At 35.5% G+C, this 21,847-nt stretch overlaps 1 protein-coding gene across 1 annotated transcript in view; it reads right to left on the reverse strand.

The window, feature by feature from the left end:
• Window positions 1-11,661, reverse strand: part of LOC127873517 (uncharacterized) — a 73,924-nt gene extending 62,263 nt beyond the window's left edge. Inside the window, exon 1 of the mRNA XM_052417399.1 lies at window positions 11,421-11,661. Within this exon, the coding sequence (XP_052273359.1) occupies window positions 11,421-11,494 (74 nt within the window). The 5' untranslated portion in view covers window positions 11,495-11,661. The remainder of the gene's footprint in view (window positions 1-11,420) is intronic.
• Between the last annotated feature and the right edge of the window lie 10,186 nt (window positions 11,662-21,847).

Below are 21,847 nucleotides of genomic sequence, written 5' to 3' on the forward strand. Positions count from 1 at the left end.
AAGACTCATGCCCCAATTTAGTGTTTTAAATCATTGACACAGTTTTGTGTCATCATTTATGAAACTAACATAATGTAAAACTAACAGTAACACTGGGCCACTTAGATAAACATTGGACCTATTTGGGCCACATTAGGGCCAGGCAAAGACCCTCTAACTGTTTATTAGGGGCCATAAAAGATACACAGACTAGTGCCAAATTAGGGCCCTCCCATAAACTGTGAAAACATGCTTTGATTGCTACAGTAAGTGACAGATTCCTGTTAATTGTGTTTCAATATAAAAAAGTATTTCTTCAATGATCCCTCATTATCAATTCTGACTTTAAAGTTTAATGATATTGTAATTAATAAAACAAATGTCACTTTGAAGTCTGCAGTAAAATTATATATATCATACAGTGACAATATGTTACTTCTATTTCAATATCTAACAAACTCACTGAAACCAAAAGATAGGATATTTTTACTTTATTAATACTTGCTTTAAATTAATAGCAAGTTACCTCCTTTTGTTTGAGTGATATGAAATAGCCTAAGGGCAGAATGATTTGCTTCATTGTCAATATCAGAGACATAACACTGCATGCATTTTATGCACTGATTATCAAATAGATATATAAATAGATAAGTGAAATACTATGGTAACTACAATAGTAATAAAACTTAAGTATTAAACAGATGTGATACACTGAGATTAAAATATTGCCTTAGTCCTTATGTATTTGAGGCCGTTTCCATAAATAATAAAGAATTTTTTCTTATAGCTTTAAAATAAAAAGAAATGTATAAATTTAAGATTGTGTTTTGTATATTCTAAATATTTTTTTTATTTATCATTATTTTTATTTTTAAAGTTATTTCTGTCTGTATATTCCTGAAAAAAGTATTAATGATTTAGATGCATATTATTACATTTTGGTGAAATAAAAAGAAATGTATAAATTTAAGATTGTGTTTTGTTTATTCTAAATATATTTTTTTTATTTATCATTATTTTTATTTTCAAAGTTTTTTCTGTCTGTATATTCTTGAAAAAATTTATGATTGATTTAGATGCTTATTATTACATTATGGTGAAATACAAATAAATGTATATGAATTAAGATTGTGTTTTGTTTATTCTAAATATTTATTTTATTTATCATTATTTTTATTTCTCAAGTTTCTTTTGTCTGTATATTCTTGAAAAAAAAGTATTTATGATTTAGATGCATATTGTTACAGTCATTTCGGTGAAATAAAAATTAATGTTTTAAATGATGGCTGCTCAATTAAATAATTTGAGCAACCATTAATCTCATCAGTGTCATCTTACATGACAAATCCAATTAGTGGTTCATAAGTTGATTGCACCTTTCTAATCTAATCAATATCTTGGTGGGTGTAATGTCCAGGCTTAGAGGGTGTAAAGACCAGGGGTGTAACGTCCAGGGGGTGTAATGACTGGACACCTGTTAAACCAGATAACAACAAGGAAATTTTGGATTATTAAAGTTAAACTACTACTGGTAAGGCATTCTTAAGTGTATATATTGATTATTTCCGACATGTATAGTATTCAGATAATCAGTAATAGATATACTAGATGTTCCATGCATTTAGATTGTGTTTTTGTACAAAAGCTATTATAGGGATGATGATAAAATAACAAGGATAAATATGTGATGAAAAGGTGCTACAGGTACATATCTTAAATTACTTAAATGTGTTATGATGAAGTAGATTTTAATGAGCATTTATTGTTTTAACAAATAAACATAGTATAGTGATAGAAATAATAAAAGTTGTAAAATGAACATGTTTTGTTATTGAAAAACTTAAAGTCGATATTGTTCGCACAAATTATTGATATTTTGTCCTTATCTTTGTGTACCAATTCATTAAAATATGTTGTGTTATGTATCATGGTATTTTTATTTAATAACGCAGTATAACTTTTTTTAGATATTGTGTAACTCTTGGAGCATGTTTTTATCTAAAAAAAATGAATAATACTGTTGTGACGTATCCAGTACGGTACGGGCGGGTATGGTAAGTACGGGTTTTACCCTCACTCTTGCGGAAGTGGGGTATACAAATTGCTTTTCACGGTCTCTTACGATCCAGCACTAGACGAAGCAAGACGTGTCCTCAGGAATAGGTATATCCCAAGCCCTGGCCTGTTTCTACAGTGTTATAGTTATAATACCACTAGGTTTACTTTATTGGCGACGAGGTACAATTGGAAGTTACTGTGTACAGTCGGTTTTAATAATTATTTTTCACTTTTTTCCAGAACATCCGGTTAGGTACGTTTTGAAAAGTGGGTGGGGAAATTGTGGGTTTGAAAATAATTAGTTGATTTTACAGCAGTTTCAAGGTGGGGGTTAAGGTTTAACACTGTAGTAAGGAGTATCGGTGTAATTAATTAATTAATTACACGGATTTAAGTAGCCAGGGAGTCTGTCAACAGTATTAAAGGGACAGTGTTGGGAAAATTGTAGAGAAATAAGTAAAGCCAAGATATTTAAATATTTGGTCTATTTGTTTAAGCTGTGTCTTTTAGTCACGCTGAAACCATTTAACTGTCAAGCTGTGTCTTATAGTCACGCTTGGTCAGTGTATTTGTGAGGTCTTAGTCTGTCTAGCAAACCGTTTAATTGTCAAGCTGTGTCTTATAGTCACGCTTGGTCAGAGTATTGGTGACTGATAGTGCAAAGGTAAAAACCTTAGTGTCCGTAAAGGTGACCGGAGGCTGTGAAGTCCTACATCCTAATATCCTTTTACGTATCCTTTCTCAAAAAACATTGTTTGGGTAATATTAATTTTTTAAGTGCAATTAAAGTAATTTACACTCTATTGAATATTTTGGTTTGGTAGTTCAATAAATAAAACAGTAGTTACATTGTTTTTGTGTGTTGGTTACATTCAATTGGCCCTGCACTTGTTTCTTCAATAGAAATGTCTATCAACGTGAATACGGCATCTGTGCTAGAATTAATGCAAATTCCGGGAGTCGGTGAGAAAATTGCTACCCTTATTGTGGAATTGCGCTCCTCGTATGGGTACGTCACCAAAGAAGTGCTGCATTTAGCCTTGCGAGGCAAGATGACGTCAGAAGTGTTAGCCATGTTGGACTTTTCTGAGCCAAAGCCTGCATCTCGAAATTTGATGGATTTTGAAGGCTGGTCTACGCATGAAGATCTGAATGCAATGGCTGCAGCACTCCCTTCATGTCCGGTGCGCTTGAACCCCATACCTGTGTCTACGAGTACAAGACTATCGGTAGCATACACACAGTCGTCATGGATAACCACGACTGCCCCAATAATGTCCTCGTGGGCGAACCCGCCATACAGTAAGGTATCATGGCCTGGTTTGTTGACACAGACTAAACCAATGGTTCGTCATTACAGTCCTGTGAAGTTTGAAGATGACCAGGGTCAACGTTCGTGTACGGGTAGTTCAAGAACCAGCTCATGTTCTCCGGTTCGGACAAGTATACAGGTTTCAAAGACACGGAAATCAATTTGTAAGGAGGAGTCATCGGACCATGAATATGGGAAATTAGGGAAGTCTAGCTCTCGCAGTGCTGAACAGTACCCAACACCAAGTTCTAGAAAACATCGGGACAGTGAACAAAGTGATGCGGGTGGACCACGGAAGCGGACAACCGGAAGTGAAAGTAAAAATACTGAAGGTGGTAGGTCTTATAGATCACCATCTCCAAGTAGATCACATTCATCAAGGGGCAGCAGAGAGTCTAAAAGCCACCGGAAGGGGACAACCGGAAGTGCAAGTAAAACTACTGCAGGGGGTAGGTTGTATCGATCACCATCCCACAGTAGGTCAAGGTCACCAGAAGACAGAAAAGGTTCTTCAAGCAACCGGAAGCGGACAACCGGAAGTGCACGCAGAAGTACTGCAGGTGGTTGGTCTTCTAGATCCCCATCTTTCAGTAGGTCAAGGTCACAGGAAGAGAGAAGAGAATTTTCATGTAACCGGAAACGGACAACCGGAAGTAGGAAAAGAACAACTGCAGGTGGTAGGTCTTTTAGATCACCATCATCCAGTGGATCACAGTCACCAGAAGATAAAAGAAGGTCTTCACGTAGTATTCGGAAGTCTAAGACTTATAGCGACAAAGAGCACCGGAAGTCACCAACAAGAGATGGAAGCAAAGATAATGGAAGGACTTACAGTTCTCCATTATTATCATCTAAAAACCGGTCGACAGTTACACCCAGGACAAACAGACGACAATCAAGAAGTAAAAAAGTAAAAGGGCATAGATCGTCTTCCAGTTCTGATTCAGATGGAAGTGTAATACCACAAAGATGTCCCTCAGTACACATGAAAAGTAAAAAGAACACAAGAAGGGCACATTCACGTCGGTCATCAAGCTCAGACTCCGAATCAAGGTCAAGGTCACATAAAGAAAGAGGTTATTCTCACAAACGTAGCTCTCGAAGACAGGGTGATCCTCGAAAACATCCGAAGGCGTTGCGTTATGATGGGAAAACCAGTTGGCTATCCTTTAAGCGAAAGTTTGAAAGTTTTCAAAGGGTGATGAATTGGTCGGAAGACGAATGTAAAGATTATCTGTTGTGGAGTTTAGAGGGCAAGGCTCTTGACTTCTTCACTATTACTACAACAGATATTGAACGCTATTCATTTCGTCGTTTAATGAAGTCCTTGGAGTCTCGTTTCGGTACCAAGGAACTTCGTGAGACGTCGAAGGCTAAGTTCCGTCAGGCTGTTCAAGGGCATGAGGAGTCGCTGGAAGACTGGGCTGACCGTGTGCTTACTTTAGCCACACCAGCGTTTACGGACCTTCCAGAAGACCATATGCGGTTAGAAGCGATTTCCCGGTTTTGCCAGGGTTGTAATGACAGAGAGGCAGCCAAGCATGCTTGTTTAGAAAATCCTTTAAGCATGGAAGAAGCTCTCGACCTGGTTAAACAGCACCAATACATATCGCTGGCTGTAGATGGCAAAAAGAACAGACGGGGCCGAGAAGACGTTTCAGTAAATGTGGTGCAGGCATCTTCAGAAGCAAAGACAGAAGAGCTTATAGCATCTGCTTTGAAAGAATTTGCCAAGAAAATGAACATTACCCCGCCTTCAGCCGTGGTAAGAGAGACACAGCCTGGTTGGAAGCCACAAAGATGGGGGCCTTCAGCCGTGGTAAAGGAGACACAGCCTGGTGGGAAGCCACAAAGATGGGGGCCATGTTTTCACTGTGGAAGGATGGGTCACCGGAAGAGAGATTGTATACAATTTCAGGAATTGTTGAAGAAAAAAGGATATAAGACCGAACGTTTAAACGACAAGGGGCTGGACGGGAAGACCACACGTCCGAGCCCACAAAAGTGAAGACTGATGGTCTACCAGAAAGGTCGGTTGGGAAGAGAGAGATAGGGGCGACTTCTAATGGCAGGGTCTGTGACTCGCCAAAGGTTTTCAAGAAATCCCAACAGATGATATCTCAGCAAAAACACCAACAACATCAAAGTATAAAGAGCGTTGATGTTCCTAAATGACCAGTTAACTGTGGACCACAAGTGAATCAATCAGCTGTTACAGATTCATGCGGTAGGGTCTTTGACTCGCCAAACATGTTAGAAGTACCAAAACAGGCTGAGGAGGGGAGTAGTCAGAATAGCACACAGTATACTCCGCCAGTTTCAGTAAGAAGTCCTGTAGGTGGGGCCTGTGGCTCGCCTACATGGAAAAAGCAAATGCAGAAGGATCCAGTGAGTCAACAGGAAATACAGTCCAGTTTGCGTCAAAGTGATGACGGTAAAGATAAGGAGTCCACTGAGCAGGGGACAAGCTCTGGAGGGCCAAGTGACTCAATAAAGATATGCCGGGTACAGGCAGGTTCTTCTGTAGTGCAAATCACGGTTGGTGATTTATTACTGAATGCAAAGTTGGATTCGGGGGCAGAAATTACGATTCTTTCTTCAAGAATGTATGATAAGTTGAAGAAAGCTCCGAAAAAGGTCCAAGATGTAGTAATGCAGATGGCTGACGCAGAAACGGCTCTTAAAGGGTTCATAACAGCACCTATAAGTATGAAATTGGGCAGCCGTTGCTTCATAGAAAGGATTTATGTGGCTCCAATCGTCGATGAAATGCTTTTAGGGCATGACATTTTGCATCATCTAGGAGTATTGTTAGATATGCAATCAGACACGTTGATACTGGATGGGGAAAGAATACCAGTTAGCTCTAGTTTCAAAGAAGGGAAGCCGACGGTGGCTAGAGTGATGTTGAAAAAGAGAGTGGTGGTGCCACCTTATTCGGTGGTACGCTTGCCTTGTAAGTTAGATGCACCCATGCCCAGTGACTACGTTGTCGAATCGTTGGGGACACTTAAAGTTCTGATGCCAAGGACAGTTATGGCAGCCAACAGGGATCCATTGGTGTGTTTCATCAATGTTAAAGAGACTTTTGCAACATTGAGGAAGAACACGTTGATTGCAATGGCTTGTGAGGTATTTAGTTACCTTGAAGGGTCACAAGAACCTGATGTTTCTTATAGTAACTCAGGGTTAAATGTCTCCGCAGTAAATGAGAACCAGTTAGGGGAGATGAAGACATCTTGTTATCAGCTCCCAACACCAGAAACAGATGGGAAATCTAAAACTAGCCTTCCAGAACATCTTAAAGGCCTTTATGAGTCATCCATTACATGCCTCAATGAAGAACAAAGCCAGAAATTGTATGCATGCTTATCGGAATATCAAGATGTCTTTGCACAAGATGATTTCGATTTGGGAACTTTTACGGGAATCGACCACAAAATCGATACCGGAGATGCAAAGCCAATTAAGCAGCGCATGAGACGAACACCGGCTTGTTTTATAAATGAGGAAGAAGGGCATTTAAGAAAAATGCTAGATGCAGGCGTTATTCAAGAATCTGTTTCTGATTGGGCGTCATCACCAGTTCTCATACGGAAAAGAGATGGTTCGGTCCGGTGGTGTATCGACTACAGAGCCTTGAATGATGTGACTGTTAAAGATACATTTCCATTACCGTTGATTGAGGATTGCCTAGACACCCTTGCGGGTAACCTGTGGTTTTCAAAATTGGATGCAAATTCCGCTTATTGGCAGGTTCTGGTCAATCCTGAAGATCGAAAGAAGACTGCGTTTGTGACCAAATATGGGTTGTTTGAACATGTGCGTATGGGTTTTGGAATGAGCAATTCTCCCGCCACATTTTCCCGGGTTATCAACCTGGTATTGCGTGGGCTTACATGGAAGACGGTGCTTGCGTTCTTAGATGATGTCCTGGTCCTAGGTCAAGATTTTGATAGTCATTTGAGAAACTTGATAGACACTTTACGTCGATTCAGACAACACGGTTTAAAGTTGAAGCCCCGGAAATGTATTCTCTTTCAACGGGAAGTGGAGTTTTTGGGCCGGACAGTTACCAGTAACCAGCTGAAGATGACTTCAAAAGATATACAGACAGTTGCGGAGTGGCCCGTTCCAGTTTCATCGAAAGATGTAGAAAGGTTCCTTGGATTGGCTAATTACCATCGTTCATTTGTTAAGGACTTTGCACAATTGGCTCAACCTTTATACAATTTAACAGGAAAGAATAAATTTCGGTGGAATGAGGAAGAACAAGAGTCTTTTGAGGCATTAAAGAAGGCACTTACTCATCCGCCAGTATTGAGCCTTCCAAACAGTAAAGATCCATTTATTTTGGATACAGATGCTTCAGACGTGGCCATTGGTGCTGAACTTATCCAGTTGCAAAACGGGGAAGAAAGAGTTATTGCTTATAGCAGTCTGTCTTTAACCCCAGAACAGCGAAAGTATTGCACAACCAGAAAGGAACTATTGAGCATTGTAAGATTTACCAGTCATTTTCGGTATTATTTGCTGGGGCAAATGTTTACAGTGCGAACAGATCATTCCAGTCTGACGTGGTTACTGAAGTTCAAGGATCCTCAAGGACAGTTAGCTAGATGGATTGAAGTGTTGTCCCAATACCACATGGTTATTCAACATCGGCCGGGTAAGAAACACGGCAATGCAGACAGTTTATCCCGAAGGCCTGATGATCTGGTTCCCTGTTCGTTTTACGTAGCGGGTATTCGTCCAGAGCACTTGCCATGTGGGGGTTGTCATTACTGCAAACGTGCGGATGAGCAATGGGGTAGTTTCACTGAAAATGTGGATGATGCAGTTAATTTGTCAAATTTCACAAATAACCAGGTGAAGAAGGTTTTGGTGGAAACTGTATCAAGTACAAGTTCCAGTTTCAGTGCGCAAGTAAATGACAATGGTTTAGTCCATAATGAGGATTTAGGATTGAGTGAGGCTCATTTTGATATCATCAACGTGAGTGATCAGTGCATTAAAGTGTGTAATGTAAAGGTGATGCAAGAAAGTACTGCAGAAATACCTACGTGTTGGGGTTTTACCCTGGAAGAACTACAGGTTGAGCAGAGTAAGGATAAAGATTTGACCATTATTATCGAGTGGCTGTTAAAGGGCAATGAGCCTGATGAAGGAATTTTATTCCTAGCCAGTCCAGAAGCCAAGTACTACTGGGTGAATAAAGAACTGTTCCAGTTATCGGATGGTGTGTTGTTTAAACAGAAACTGAGCAGTAAAGATCTGGAACTAGTGGTACCCAACAGCCTTCAAGAACAAACGTTGGTGTGGCATCACGATATACCATCATCAGGTCATCAAGGTGTGGCTAGAACTAAAGCAAAGTTGAAGGAAAAGTTCTTTTGGGTAAGATTGTCCAAGGACACTGAAACCTTTGTGCTAACCTGTCCCGTGTGCAATAAGAATAAGAAGAACAAACACTACGGGAGGGTCCCAATGACTATGTATCAGGCTGGAGCCCCGATGGAGAGAGTGCACATTGATTTCATTGGCCCATTACCCAAGACCAAGCGAGGAAATGAACACTGCCTGATGATGGTAGATCAATTCACGAAATGGGTGGAATGCATACCATTACCCTCACAGAAAGCGGAAATAACTGCTCGGGCAGCAGTCGACGAGTTTTTCTCTCGATTTGGGTTCCCTTTACAGTTGTTCTCTGATCAGGGGCGTAATTTCGAAAGTAAACTGTTTGAAGCATTGTGTAAAACACTTCATCTATTGGTTTCCAGCTGGGTTTATAACTCGCCGGATACTTACAGAGTGAAGAATTAAGCCTTCTCCAAGAAAACACTTCATCTATTGGTTTCCAGCTGGGTTTATAACTCGCTGGGTATTTATCAAATCCAGTAAAGTAGAAGTCATTGGGTCTGTGGCTCATGACTGAAAAGCAACAGAATCCAAGCAGTTGCGACAAAGAAGATGGCCAGAAGTAGGGCTAATAGCTCTAATTGGGAAAATCCTGACCACGGACTAAGGTAGTGAAAAACAGTACTTGAGAGAAACCCGCATCTGGTAGAGGGACCATCTCTGTGGAGCGACTTGTAGTTGCTGACCCCCTCATGCAGATAACCCCCAGTCTTGGTAAGGTCCTGTTTTCATAAAGTTGGGGGGAGTGTTGTGACGTATCCAGTACGGTACGGGCGGGTATGGTAAGTACGGGTTTTACCCTCACTCTTGCGGAAGTGGGGTATACAAATTGCTTTTCACGGTCTCTTACGATCCAGCACTAGACGAAGCAAGACGTGTCCTCAGGAATAGGTATATCCCAAGCCCTGGCCTGTTTCTACAGTGTAATAGTTATAATACCACTAGGTTTACTTTAATACAGACAAAAACACAATTAACGCGCTTCAAAATTGACCCTAGAAATTTTCAATTTGACTCCTCAAAATTTCAGTCCAGGGGTCATTGACTCCTGGTTTTTATGGAATGAGTGCTATATTAACGTCATCATTTGATGACGTTCAATTGAACAAATGATAATGGCGACTAAAATTCGATAAGCTCCAGCGTATAGCACCGATTTGAGAGTGTTGAAACTGGCCCGACACTCGTGCTGAAATTTCTCATGTATATGGCGTTTTCGTCATGTCTGGAAAAAATCCAGTTTTTGACAAAATGACGAAAAAGTGGTGTTTTTTATTGCGCAATCGCTATAAACACGTGGATAAGCCGGAAGTACATGTAGTGTTAATAGCAACCCCAAGACAATTCACCCCCACAAGACGATTAACCCGCTAGACAATTCAAAATTGATTTTAAATATAAACAAATTCGTACCCATAATATTTCGTACCCATATTTTTTTCGTACCTATTTTTTTTGTACCCATTTTTTTCGTCCTCAAATTTTTTTCGTACCCAAATTTTTTTGCACCCCAATTTTGTTTTCGTACCCATTTTGTTTGTACCCAAATGTTTTTTGTACCCTAATTTGTTCGTACCCAATTCTTTTTTGTCCCCCTTTTTTTCGAACCCAAATGTTCGTACCCAATTTTTTTCGTACCCAAATTTTTATTGTACCCAATTTTTTTGTACCAAATTTTTTTCGTACACATTTTTTCATACCTAAATGTTTTTCGTACCCAAATTTGCTCGTACACTAATTTTTTTTCGTACCCATTTTTTTCGTACCCAAATTTTTTTCGTACCCATTTTTTCTTACCAAATGTTTTCCGTTCCCAATTTTTGTCGTACCCATTTTTTTTTTCGTACCTATTTTTTTCGGACCCAAATGTTTTTCGGACCCAAATTTGTTCGTACCCAATTTTTTGTTCGTATCCATCTTTTTCGTACCCAAATGTTTTTTGTACCCATTTTTTTTCGTACCCAAATTTTGTTTCGTACCCATTTTTTTCGTACCCAAATTTGTTTCGTACCCAAACTTTTATTCGTACCCATTTTTTTCGTACCCAAATAGTTTTTTCGTAACCTAATTTTTTTCGTTCCCTATATTTTTCATATTCTAATTTGTTTTCGTAACCAAATTGTTTTTTTTTCCTACCCACATTTTTTTCATACCCATTTTTTTTTCGTACACAAAGTTGTTCGTACCCACATTTTTTTCGTACACATTTGTTCGTAGTCAAATTTTTTTCGTACCCGAATTTTTTCATACCTAATTTTTTAATTGGTACCCATTTTTTTCGTACCAAAATAGTTTTACGTACCCAGATTTTGTTTGTACCCTTTTTTTTGTACTCCAATTTGTTTTCGTGCCCAAATTTGTTTTTTTTCGTACCCACATATTTTTTCGTACCAATTTTTTTTTTAAATTTGATTTGATATCTCCACTCATTCCATTACGCGAAACCCTTAAGGTGTCGCAACTCTATTAATAATTGAACAAATTACTCGGAAACAAACAATGCTAAGCATTTTGTTTTTATGTCCATGAAATGTGGAAAATCAAGTAATAAAAAAGATATACATTAATAAGATAATTTTTATTAAAAACAACGATACACATTTTCATTTTTTTTATACAATTTGGAATTAGGAAGGAAAATGGATCTTACCCTTGCCAGGCTTCGGTGGACACGATAAACACACACGTCACCAGGAGCATAACACATGCAATGTATCGCACCATGGCCGTCTGCAGGACAATGCAAAATCAATGCGAAATCAATTTACTATCAAAGACAAATCATTTAACTTATTGTAAATATTAGAAACTATTTAACATGTCCATCCCTAATGGTAAAGCAATGTTATATGTTCTCCTGACTTTTGCGTTGTACTATTCCGCCGGGTGGAAGATTCCGGATTTATATTTGAGAACAAGGAAGTTTTGAACAGCACAGCCTTTGCACTCAGTTTTATCACAAGGCTGTCCATATTTGTTACGCTCATATCAGTTTAGTCGCATGAGTTATCATTTAGATTGTTCACCCTTTTCAGACTGTTGATATCTTTGCACGTGTAATGACCATGTGTGTGTTTTATTTGCGGCGTGGTGTAGCGTATTTACAACTGACTTGCTTACTCATGTGATTTTAGGCTGCAGAAGCGTCTTAAAAAAACAAAACTCTAACATTTGTTTTTTTCTATTTTAAAACAAAACATGCAATGAAGTGGTTAGAGAACATGCACATTTAGTATTTAACTTTGATATGCATTTAATGTTTATATGTTAAAACTTTAATGTTTACAATATACGGTTTATGTATGATCTTTGTGTTTGTGAGAATTTGTCCATAATGACTGATATCATAATCTTTTACACATACAACAGCCGTGGTAAAACACTTAAGTCGTTTAATAGTGTACATGCAATAAAGACTACATGATATGACCTAAACATATGCAACTAAGCTGGAGATTTAAAAGTATAGATGTTTCCTAAACAATGAAAAAAGTGAATATATTGTAAATAAGTTTGTGCTTAATAAACAATTTCTTTTATTGGTTTCATTTTTTTGTAGATTGAATCTCAAACAAAATCGTTGCTATCTAAAGATATCAGGTAGGATCGAATTTAGATAGTTTTTCACAATTCTCTTCCAACCAAAATGTAAACGTTTGAATGTTTTACGAGCTATAAGATCATAACTTATGAAAACGCTGTCATTTTTACCAGCACAAATAATAAAGCATATTTGTTTAATATATGTTTGAATATGGAATAGCCCCATTCAAATTACTTATAAAGTTTTTTTCATGTGCACTTTACCAGTTTTACTTCAAAAAAGGAATCATTTAAATATCCTGTTTTATATTCAAAGACGATTCACGATACCACTGAAATGGTCTGCAGCGACCAATCGACAATTTCTAAATTTAAGCTACGTAATTTACAAAAAGATAACGAACTCCCAGCTTAACCACTACACGATTAAGTACTTACACAATTTGAAAGTTATTATCTTAATTTAACCTTAATTTGATAATTTAAATATCGGTACAAAATAGCTGCGTTCATGATCTCAATTCAATTCAAATTTGAAAATGAATTTCATTAAATTAAAACGTGCATGAGCAGGGTAAACAAAAGAAAAACTGTCATTCTGGAAAACTATGAAAAATTTCTTTTAATTAAGTCTCTTGAGTAAATTGTGGTGACAGTACAGTAATAACATACTCTCTGCAACCATGCACACATTATGAACATAAAGTTGACCCGTTGCACAACACATGTATATTTAATTTAATTCTATTGACACTGTAAACAAATTTATCAATTTTTGTTGGCCGAGCTGGCAGTTCAGTTTATAATTTCTTCCCGTTTGGCAACAGACAAAGATAATATTAGTTTAGATTTGAATACAGACAAGATTAGCTGAAGCTTCCCTGTGCTGATATCATCCTTGTCCGATATTCAATCTGTTATCAAATTAAACCATGTATTATCTATAAGACATTTGCAACGTGTGCATGTATTGAATCCGAATCCAATTCAGCAGTAATTTTACGGATCGTCTGAAAATGTAAAATCAAACGCGTTGCAATAGTATTCTGCTATCGATTCAAAAGCTTAGTGTGAGAACGTTCAATGCTGCTGTTTGAGTTATTTGATATAACGGCCACCAGAAAAAACTTTGCGAAACAGAGATTTTGCACTGTAAAGTACATTTTTCTTTTAGAGCATTTTAAATCATAACTTAAGAAATATATAATCGTTTTGTGCATGATAAACCATATCTAATTAAGTACTAAGCAAATCCCATTTTTAAAAGTGGGAAAATATCCCTCGTTTCTTATTTTAAGAGATATATTCATATAACTTCCAGAAACAGTATATGTTTAACTGACGGGGCCTTTTATTGATTATGCACTAAGCAGCAAATAACAATCAACCTTACTAACTCATTGAGGACTGTGAGGTATGTGTATACTATTAGATATTGACAAGCTTATTGTTTTAAGAAATATATGCTTAATCATTATCAAGAGCAACAACATCATCTTTTACCCCATCATCAGACGTGCATTGTCGAAATAACCCACTGTGGCATATATTTTTCTTTTTTTCGGCAATGTTGAAATATAGATGTAACGCGCGTGGGATTCTTATATCAGTCATGTGTGGAGGGTGGTCATATTACTCGGAATCAACTATAAAGTAATCATTTTAGTAAAATCGAATCAGATTCAACAAAACAAACAATTTGATACCAAGATGTAATATATTTTAAACACAAAAAGCAACACAAACAGCAAAACAAACCTTTTTTTACAAATATTAAGTGCGCGTGCTCATGACGTCATTATTAACACGTCAAAAGACAAAAGTCCTATTCTTTCCCGCTTAAGCTGCAGTTTTTTTTGTATTGTTTTTAGGTATTTATTTAAAATCAGGGACGTAGATGTATGATAAACAGAAAAACAGGTTAGTGCCAGATCTTTGTGTAATATATCAGGCTCGGCACGAATAAAATAATAAAACAATGTTTTCTTAAAATAAATTTGGGATTTTCCGTGTAGTTCCATTTTCCTATTCTATTGTTAAAGACATAATTGACGACTAAGAAAATAGATGTGATAAATCGAATACTAGGTCGGTGCCGAATAAAGCAAAAACTCGTGGTTCAGATTTTCTAAGCCTCGCAAAATAAACTTCGCTTTATTCGGCACCGACCTAATATTCTCTATCTATCCTTTTGGTTATAATTAATATCAAATTCACATTAAACTTGGGCGTTAGGATTTCGCATTCTACTAAATTGTAGTTCAACTACAGCAACAACAGCAAATTTTAACAACTTCAACAATCGAGGTGTCGAAAAGCTATTGTTTACTAATAATTCAGATTGACCTCTTTTCTAACAGGACACACATCGAATATACATGACAGTTAATTTAAATATAGCTTCCTGCTGAGTACCCACATGATCTAAAAGATCAAAACTGCGAACAAATTAATTCTATCAGGAACACAAATTGTATTCGATTCAATCAATCCGACTTCAACGATCCTAGTTTTAGGGAAATTATCTGACACATGTTAATTTAACATTCATATTCAATTTGTCGTTCTTTATATTAATGACCATAAGTGTTATCAATTACCATGGGAACGGTATCAATTTATTTGCCATATTTGGATAGCAATGGTGTACTTATCTTTACCTGGACGTAATGAAGTTTTAATTGTTCAGGTTTTCTGTAAATTACTACAGCACATACAATATACAAAACTAATGATTACTATATAATCTAATAAATAAATGTATTGATGAATAAATTTAAAAAAATGGCTACTCTTTGAAATGAATAAATAAAACACCAATTTGAATACATATTACTGCCTTGATAGGATGTTAGCCATCAACACCCTTCATGACTTAAAGATTCATCAATTAAGTGTAAAAAAATCCACCTTTTCAATATTAAATTAACTGAACTCAAGAAAGCCTGTAGTACCGGAATTTGATGACTTCATAAACCTAGTCTTCATAAACCATAGGAACAAAAAATGTTCTTCAAATACTTAAATCAGTACTTACATTCAAGAATATCGTGTACTTTTTGAAGCATGTTTGATAAGACTAAGAACTATTTTAAATTTGTTTCTTGGCCCTGTTTTAATTCGGTCAAGAACATCGTTTACTTTATTGATAACTTTGCATGGACCCGTCCAAGATCTAAGAAATTTGCTACTAAGTCACTTCTTTCTCACTGGATTGAAACACCACCCATTCATTGTCTTTATAATTTTTGCAAGTGGTATGCATATCATAGTTTACTTTCATACTTTTCTTAGCAAAATGCATAATATCTCTAGCCATCTCATACACCTTGTGTAATATATTTTCTAAATCTATGATATATTGTGCTTTTGAAGGTTCTGTTTCAGCTTCATCTGTTTTCGTGCTACCATCCCATCAGCCAGACACACTTCATGCGCGTGTGGGCACGGTACATGTCCCACATCATCATTTTTAAGGTAAAGTAAAAGAATCATGTGTTGTCTAAACATTTACACAAGTACTCATTTTAAACAAATATCCAGAAAACAAAAATACCTCTTTAGTTTGACTTCGGTTATTTTAATTCAACTTTTTTTTGCATTTTTACAATCTCTTTTTTTATCCAGTGTACTTTTTTGCAGTTGGAAGGTTGGTTTTCTTCCAATCACCTGTGCATGTATTGCAGCGATCCAGATTTTCAGCATGCGCGTACATCGCACGCTATTTTACACAATGGCGACTTTTGATGTACTTGCTAAAATAAAAACTCCTAGAAATTATCGGTAACCAGCAGAAACCAAAGTTACGAATTGTATTGTCTAAACTTTAGAATTTTGAACATTTTAAGATGTTTCCATGTTATTTTTATCCTAAAAATGATGAAATTAAAGCATATTCTTATGTCAAAAGATGAAAAAATCGACGTTACGCGTAAAAAAACACATCGGAGGCCCTTGTTTTCGAAGATAATTTTGTCAATTTTTTCATTATTTCATCAATAAAAAGAAGCAGACGACGTTAAAATTTGCCGCTTTTTTCAACGTGCTCTTGTTTGACGTCATTTCCGTTTTCATGCAGCGTAAACAACAACAAAACAGACGTTGATACCGATGTTACGTTCATCATCCGGGTGTTTTTTTTCCTCTATTTTTTTAAACTGAAATAATTAGCAAATCTTATACTATGTAAACGTGCATGGACATGCAAACATGTATTTATTTATAATAAATACTTTACATTAACGCGCACAGCAGATTGAAACATTACAAACAGAAAAAAGTTACGTAGCCTCAGTGTACCAACTCTAGAACAATTCTTTGCCGATTTTATTTATTTTGTCAAACTTTTTCAAGTTTTTAAAAATACTTTAAGTTGATATTTCAGGTAAAAGACTACGCTTTATGAAACTATAAAATGCAAAGAAAACAAGCGTTAATAACCGGACCTTTTTTCATTAGTAAAATGAAGTTGGTTCTGTTTACATTTTGTTACTGGTTTGGAACCAATTATTGAACGTTCACTCAAGCAAGCCATCAGACATTTGCAACACACACATACACTGGTAAAAGAAAATTATTTACATTGCAACTGACGTGAATAATCATTGCTAATATGTTTTGTTCATTTAATCAAAAGACAATGCCTAATATTTACAATTACGTCCTAGTTTTAATCACATTGAATGTTTCTTCTACTGTCTTATGCGTAATTATCAATGTGTAATTTCTATTCTTCATTGCGGAAACCACATGACCACTGATCCCCTGTGACGATACTTAAGTCAACAAGGGTCTGGTTCTCCGAGTTCAGGCATTGATCATGGATCTAGTACGAATACCCTAAAACAACTTAGTTGTTTGCAACCTAATGTATTAAAATAAAAATAGAAAACAGTTGTAAACAAAGTGAAAGGTAGTAAAAAGCCTTAAAGGTGAATGAAAACATCGCTCAAACTGTATATAGTGTACGATTGAACGGCGTAACGTTTTAAATAAAAAGACGTTATGATATCTAGAAAAAAGTGTTTTTTTTTATTTACAGGCACATTGTTACAAGTAAACACCTTTTCCCCGAGTACAAATCAATGAAGCGGTAGAAGATCGAAAGTCGAATATGAATAGTTCGTCGCTGGTAAGTTCCTTGTTATAAGCAACCTATAACTAATTGATTGCATAATACACGTACATGCTTTCAATTTTAAAGCTATTTGGTCCTTATACACTAAAGGTTAAAACTTTTTTATGTGCCTTTTATGTAGACTTAAGACTACAGTGCTTTATTTCATAAAATTAATTTACCTTACCGAAGCAAGGCATTGAACATTGTTCTGCATATTATTAAGTATAGAAGGTCAAACAAATGCACAAGGGCCTTTAGTACGTGAATTCCTGACATTGCGCACATGTAGCTATAGCTATAGTATGCCTCCGTAGATCAGTGGTTAGCGCACTTAGCGCCGTCTAATCTGAAGACCCGGGTTCGAATATTTGCGAAGTACACGCGTTTGTCCGCCATGTTTCAGCAGAAAGCTTTGTCCGGCATAAAACAAATATGTTCATGCGAAACTCTTATGGAGTACACGTTTTAAATATGTTAAACAGTTCAAAATATTTGAAATATTTTGTTATAATTGATGTAGTAATTATCACAAAAACAAACATATATGTGTACTAAAAACGAAATTAGGTCTCTATTTGCTCTCGAACGATTTACCTGATTTATAGGAACTAAAATTAATTACAATGTATTACAGAGGTCCAGGAGCCGTATTCACCAATAATAAACTCAAAGTTTAACTCAAGCTCAGACTTTGACTCAGACTTAGACTTACAAAAGACAGACTCATGATTCTTAATTACGAACGAGTTTTGCAATAGACTTCAGTAAGATTGTTTTTTATGACGTCACCACTAAGCGCACTTTCTATAAGAGAAAACGCGTAAAATAGCGTCACAAATAGAAGAAGTCATTACTCAATTTACTGACCAAGATGGATGAAAAAGAATTGAAAAGACAGAAGGCTCCAGATTGGACCGAGCCAGCAGAGATTGCCCTAACAGAGGGAGTGGATTCCAATGGTAACCATTTATGACTGAAAATGTCTTTAATGAATACATATATACCGTAATTATTTAAATGGTCTCCGCATAAGTGTCAAATCCATTTTAGGCTACAAGCGCTGATTGTGTATTAACTCTTGAGGTATTTTAAACAAGAAATATCTTTAAAAAAGATATACGGCGTTGATTGTGGTCGATGTTTATGAACGATCAAAAGTTATCTCTATGAGATAAAAAGTTGCGGATGCCTTTTTTCTGCGCAGTTCTTAGCTACATCACAAGCAAATCAATTACGGGGTGTTGCGCCAGATTTCGTGGCTTATTTTGCTTTATGTGATATTATTACTCAGATATCTATATTTACAGAATAGAAAAACACAAGAAACATGAAAAAAACGAGTGCATATAGGTCAGCCGGCAATACTCGAATCTTATTTAATTGCATAATTATAGTATAGTGAATTATTGTGCTCATGCTTAATAAACTGGTCTAAATGGATAAATATTTCTAATTAATTTTATCAAAATTGGTCCTTATCATGCAAATGTTGAAAACATATTAAAAATCGATGATTGACATACCACAATAATATCGTCGAATATCTTTATTTAGTATCTTTCTAATCAAAACAGACTTCAAGTGCACAAAGTTTACGAGACGGCGTTTATATAGAGATTTCTGCAACTGACCGAAAACTGACCTTGATACCTTGCGGATTGGAATGCAATGCATTAAAGTTAGGTATCAATTCTGCTGCTGAAACGACGGCTTGTTTACGCCAACTGTACACGACCAAGGCAACAGCTGTGCCTAAAATATTGATATATCGATAAAGCGACTAAACGAACTATTTACTCCTTCAGACAAAAATAGCATAGATTCCAATTTTTTCCTTCAATGAAAAGATCGCAACCCCTTCTGCGAACTCCGGTGATGAACTGTATATAAACTCTGACTTTCACACACTGGCCGCGAATTGACCCGAAACCTCGCGGGTTGAAATGCAATGCAAGTAAGTACTAAATATGAGAATATAGCCTTTAGTATAAACGCTTTTGCGCTGGTAATTCTCTGAAAATAAAAGGTGAACGCACAAACTGTATTTATGTCGAAAATTGATTGTAAAACTGTTCAATCTATTGAGCCTTTTCATTAGAGATAAAATTGTTTCATGCAGTAAAACAGTGTTACAAAGACGCGGATATGTTTCCAATATTCTGGTGTTATACTCAAATCAGCCAATGGAATAAATGAAGTGTATTCATTCGTACCTAGCCGCGGGAAATTTTATTTGAATATTATTGGACACTTACAAAGGTCAAGTCAGGGTGAAAAGCTGGCTTAATACAGCTTACGCCGAAAAAGTATTTGCTTTTTATGTAATAGTATATTTTCTGGATATAAATTTACAAAGCCTTCAACAAGTAGATTCTATATATTTTATATATTAAAATACCTCTTTGTATGACTGTATTAAAATGACGTATATTTGTCAAACATAATTTATAATGTAACATTTTATTTCTTTTGAGTTTGTGTGATGTAGTCAGTACAATATAACATAACCACTGAAATGACTTATATTTATAGTGACGCTTTAAAACAAGTAATCCACTTGTTTGTAACAAAATGCATTAAACACCACGCCCAAAGTAACAATGCAAATGAACATCATTTTCAACTTATAACATACTTTCATTGATCATATAATTTGTTTTCATTTCTTTCATCACATTTTAACATCTTTTCATGTCCATGGCAAACACAAGCAGAGCGGATTAGATATTTACATATTTAATTAACCATGTACCTGACAATACATGCACATCACATTAATCGCATACTACACTTGTATTAAAGTTTGTGCATTGACTAATAATATACACACACTGTGATAAAATGAAGTTATTATTGTTTGTGTTATGAATTGTAAGAACTTGAAATCAAATTAAAAAACAACGCAACAATAATACAATAAAAATCATATTGTTCAAATGAAAAATTACGATAATAAACAGCAAATAACATACTACTTTACAATAAATGTTATCTTCATCAACAAATAATATTTTTTTCCATTTTTAATAAACTTAAAATTTACATATGTTACTGATGCATCAAATATGGGTATATTTGTTACGTGTAAATATATTGTTAAGAAACATAAATGTATGTGCATACATGTTTTACAGCCTTATTTATTTAAATAAATGTTCCATGTTTTTTGCAGCTCCTGCATATAATAGAAGTGAGTTTGCCAGCAATGAAGAACTAACTGGTACATAAATAGATTATCATATATATGGAAACCATATGTACACATCACATTACCCACAAGATACAATATAATAGAGATTTACCCTTGTATGCACAAAAACAAAACAAAAAAAGCATGAATCAAATTATCAGTAAACATTGTCTTTGAAAATTAACGTTGTCAATGCATTGAAAACATCACTGGATTAAATCAATTTTGATTTTTTAAGTGACAATCTAATTTTCGTTGTTATTTCAGAGTATACAAGTCATGGAAGTAGAGGCATGAAGCGGAAAGAATGTGAGTTATGGATATATTTAAAATTATATTTCAAATTGTCCGGAGCAAATCTTGAAAATTTAAATATTTGTCAACTTAACACTTAATTAGCTCTAATTGGAGGATAGTGCAGTGCATAAAATTTGTCGCTGATGGACAGTGATTGCACTTTGTAATATTTTTTTTTCTGGAGCATATATCGGACACTAAACGATTTATCAACTTGAATCTTAATGGGTTGATATATATTTCATCGAAGGGATGTGCAGTGAACAATAACCGTTCCGGTTATGTGTTGATTGATTGATTTGATTTATTTCGGTATGGAATACACATACATGGACATTTAAAACAACATGTATAATACAGAATAGTAAAACACATGAGAATAAATAAACCATGACATGCACACCAAACACCAAGGATAACACAAAAAAGAGCGACTCTTATTTCCATTGTTGTCCTTTGTGCTGGTGGCATGACATAGAGAGCTTTTAACTAACGAAAAGTAGTTATTAAACATTGACCTTATAATAAAGTTCATATGAATACACTTTGTTAAATGAAATGATATCACAGATAATTGGCCAAATTATATTATCACAGTATAAATCTATGTTTGGCATTTTGTATTCACAGTAGGGAATAGACTATAAAGGAATATAAAGAAATATATTTATGGATTACAAAAAAGCTAAAAAATACTTGAAATTAATACACAAACTTTCACATAACGCAATGTCCTTAAAACCTAAGAAAAAGAATTTAATATCAATTAAAGGAAAGCTGATAAAAACAATATCACATCTTCAGCAATTAAAATAATATTTAATGACTAGATCTAGATGAACTGATTAAAATATTCCTATCCCGAAACAAAAACGATACATAGATAATAATGATATAAACATAAAAATTAACAATAACAATAAAATTA

This window comes from Dreissena polymorpha, chromosome 3 (assembly GCF_020536995.1).
Source record: "Dreissena polymorpha isolate Duluth1 chromosome 3, UMN_Dpol_1.0, whole genome shotgun sequence".
Lineage (NCBI taxonomy): Eukaryota > Metazoa > Mollusca > Bivalvia > Myida > Dreissenidae > Dreissena > Dreissena polymorpha.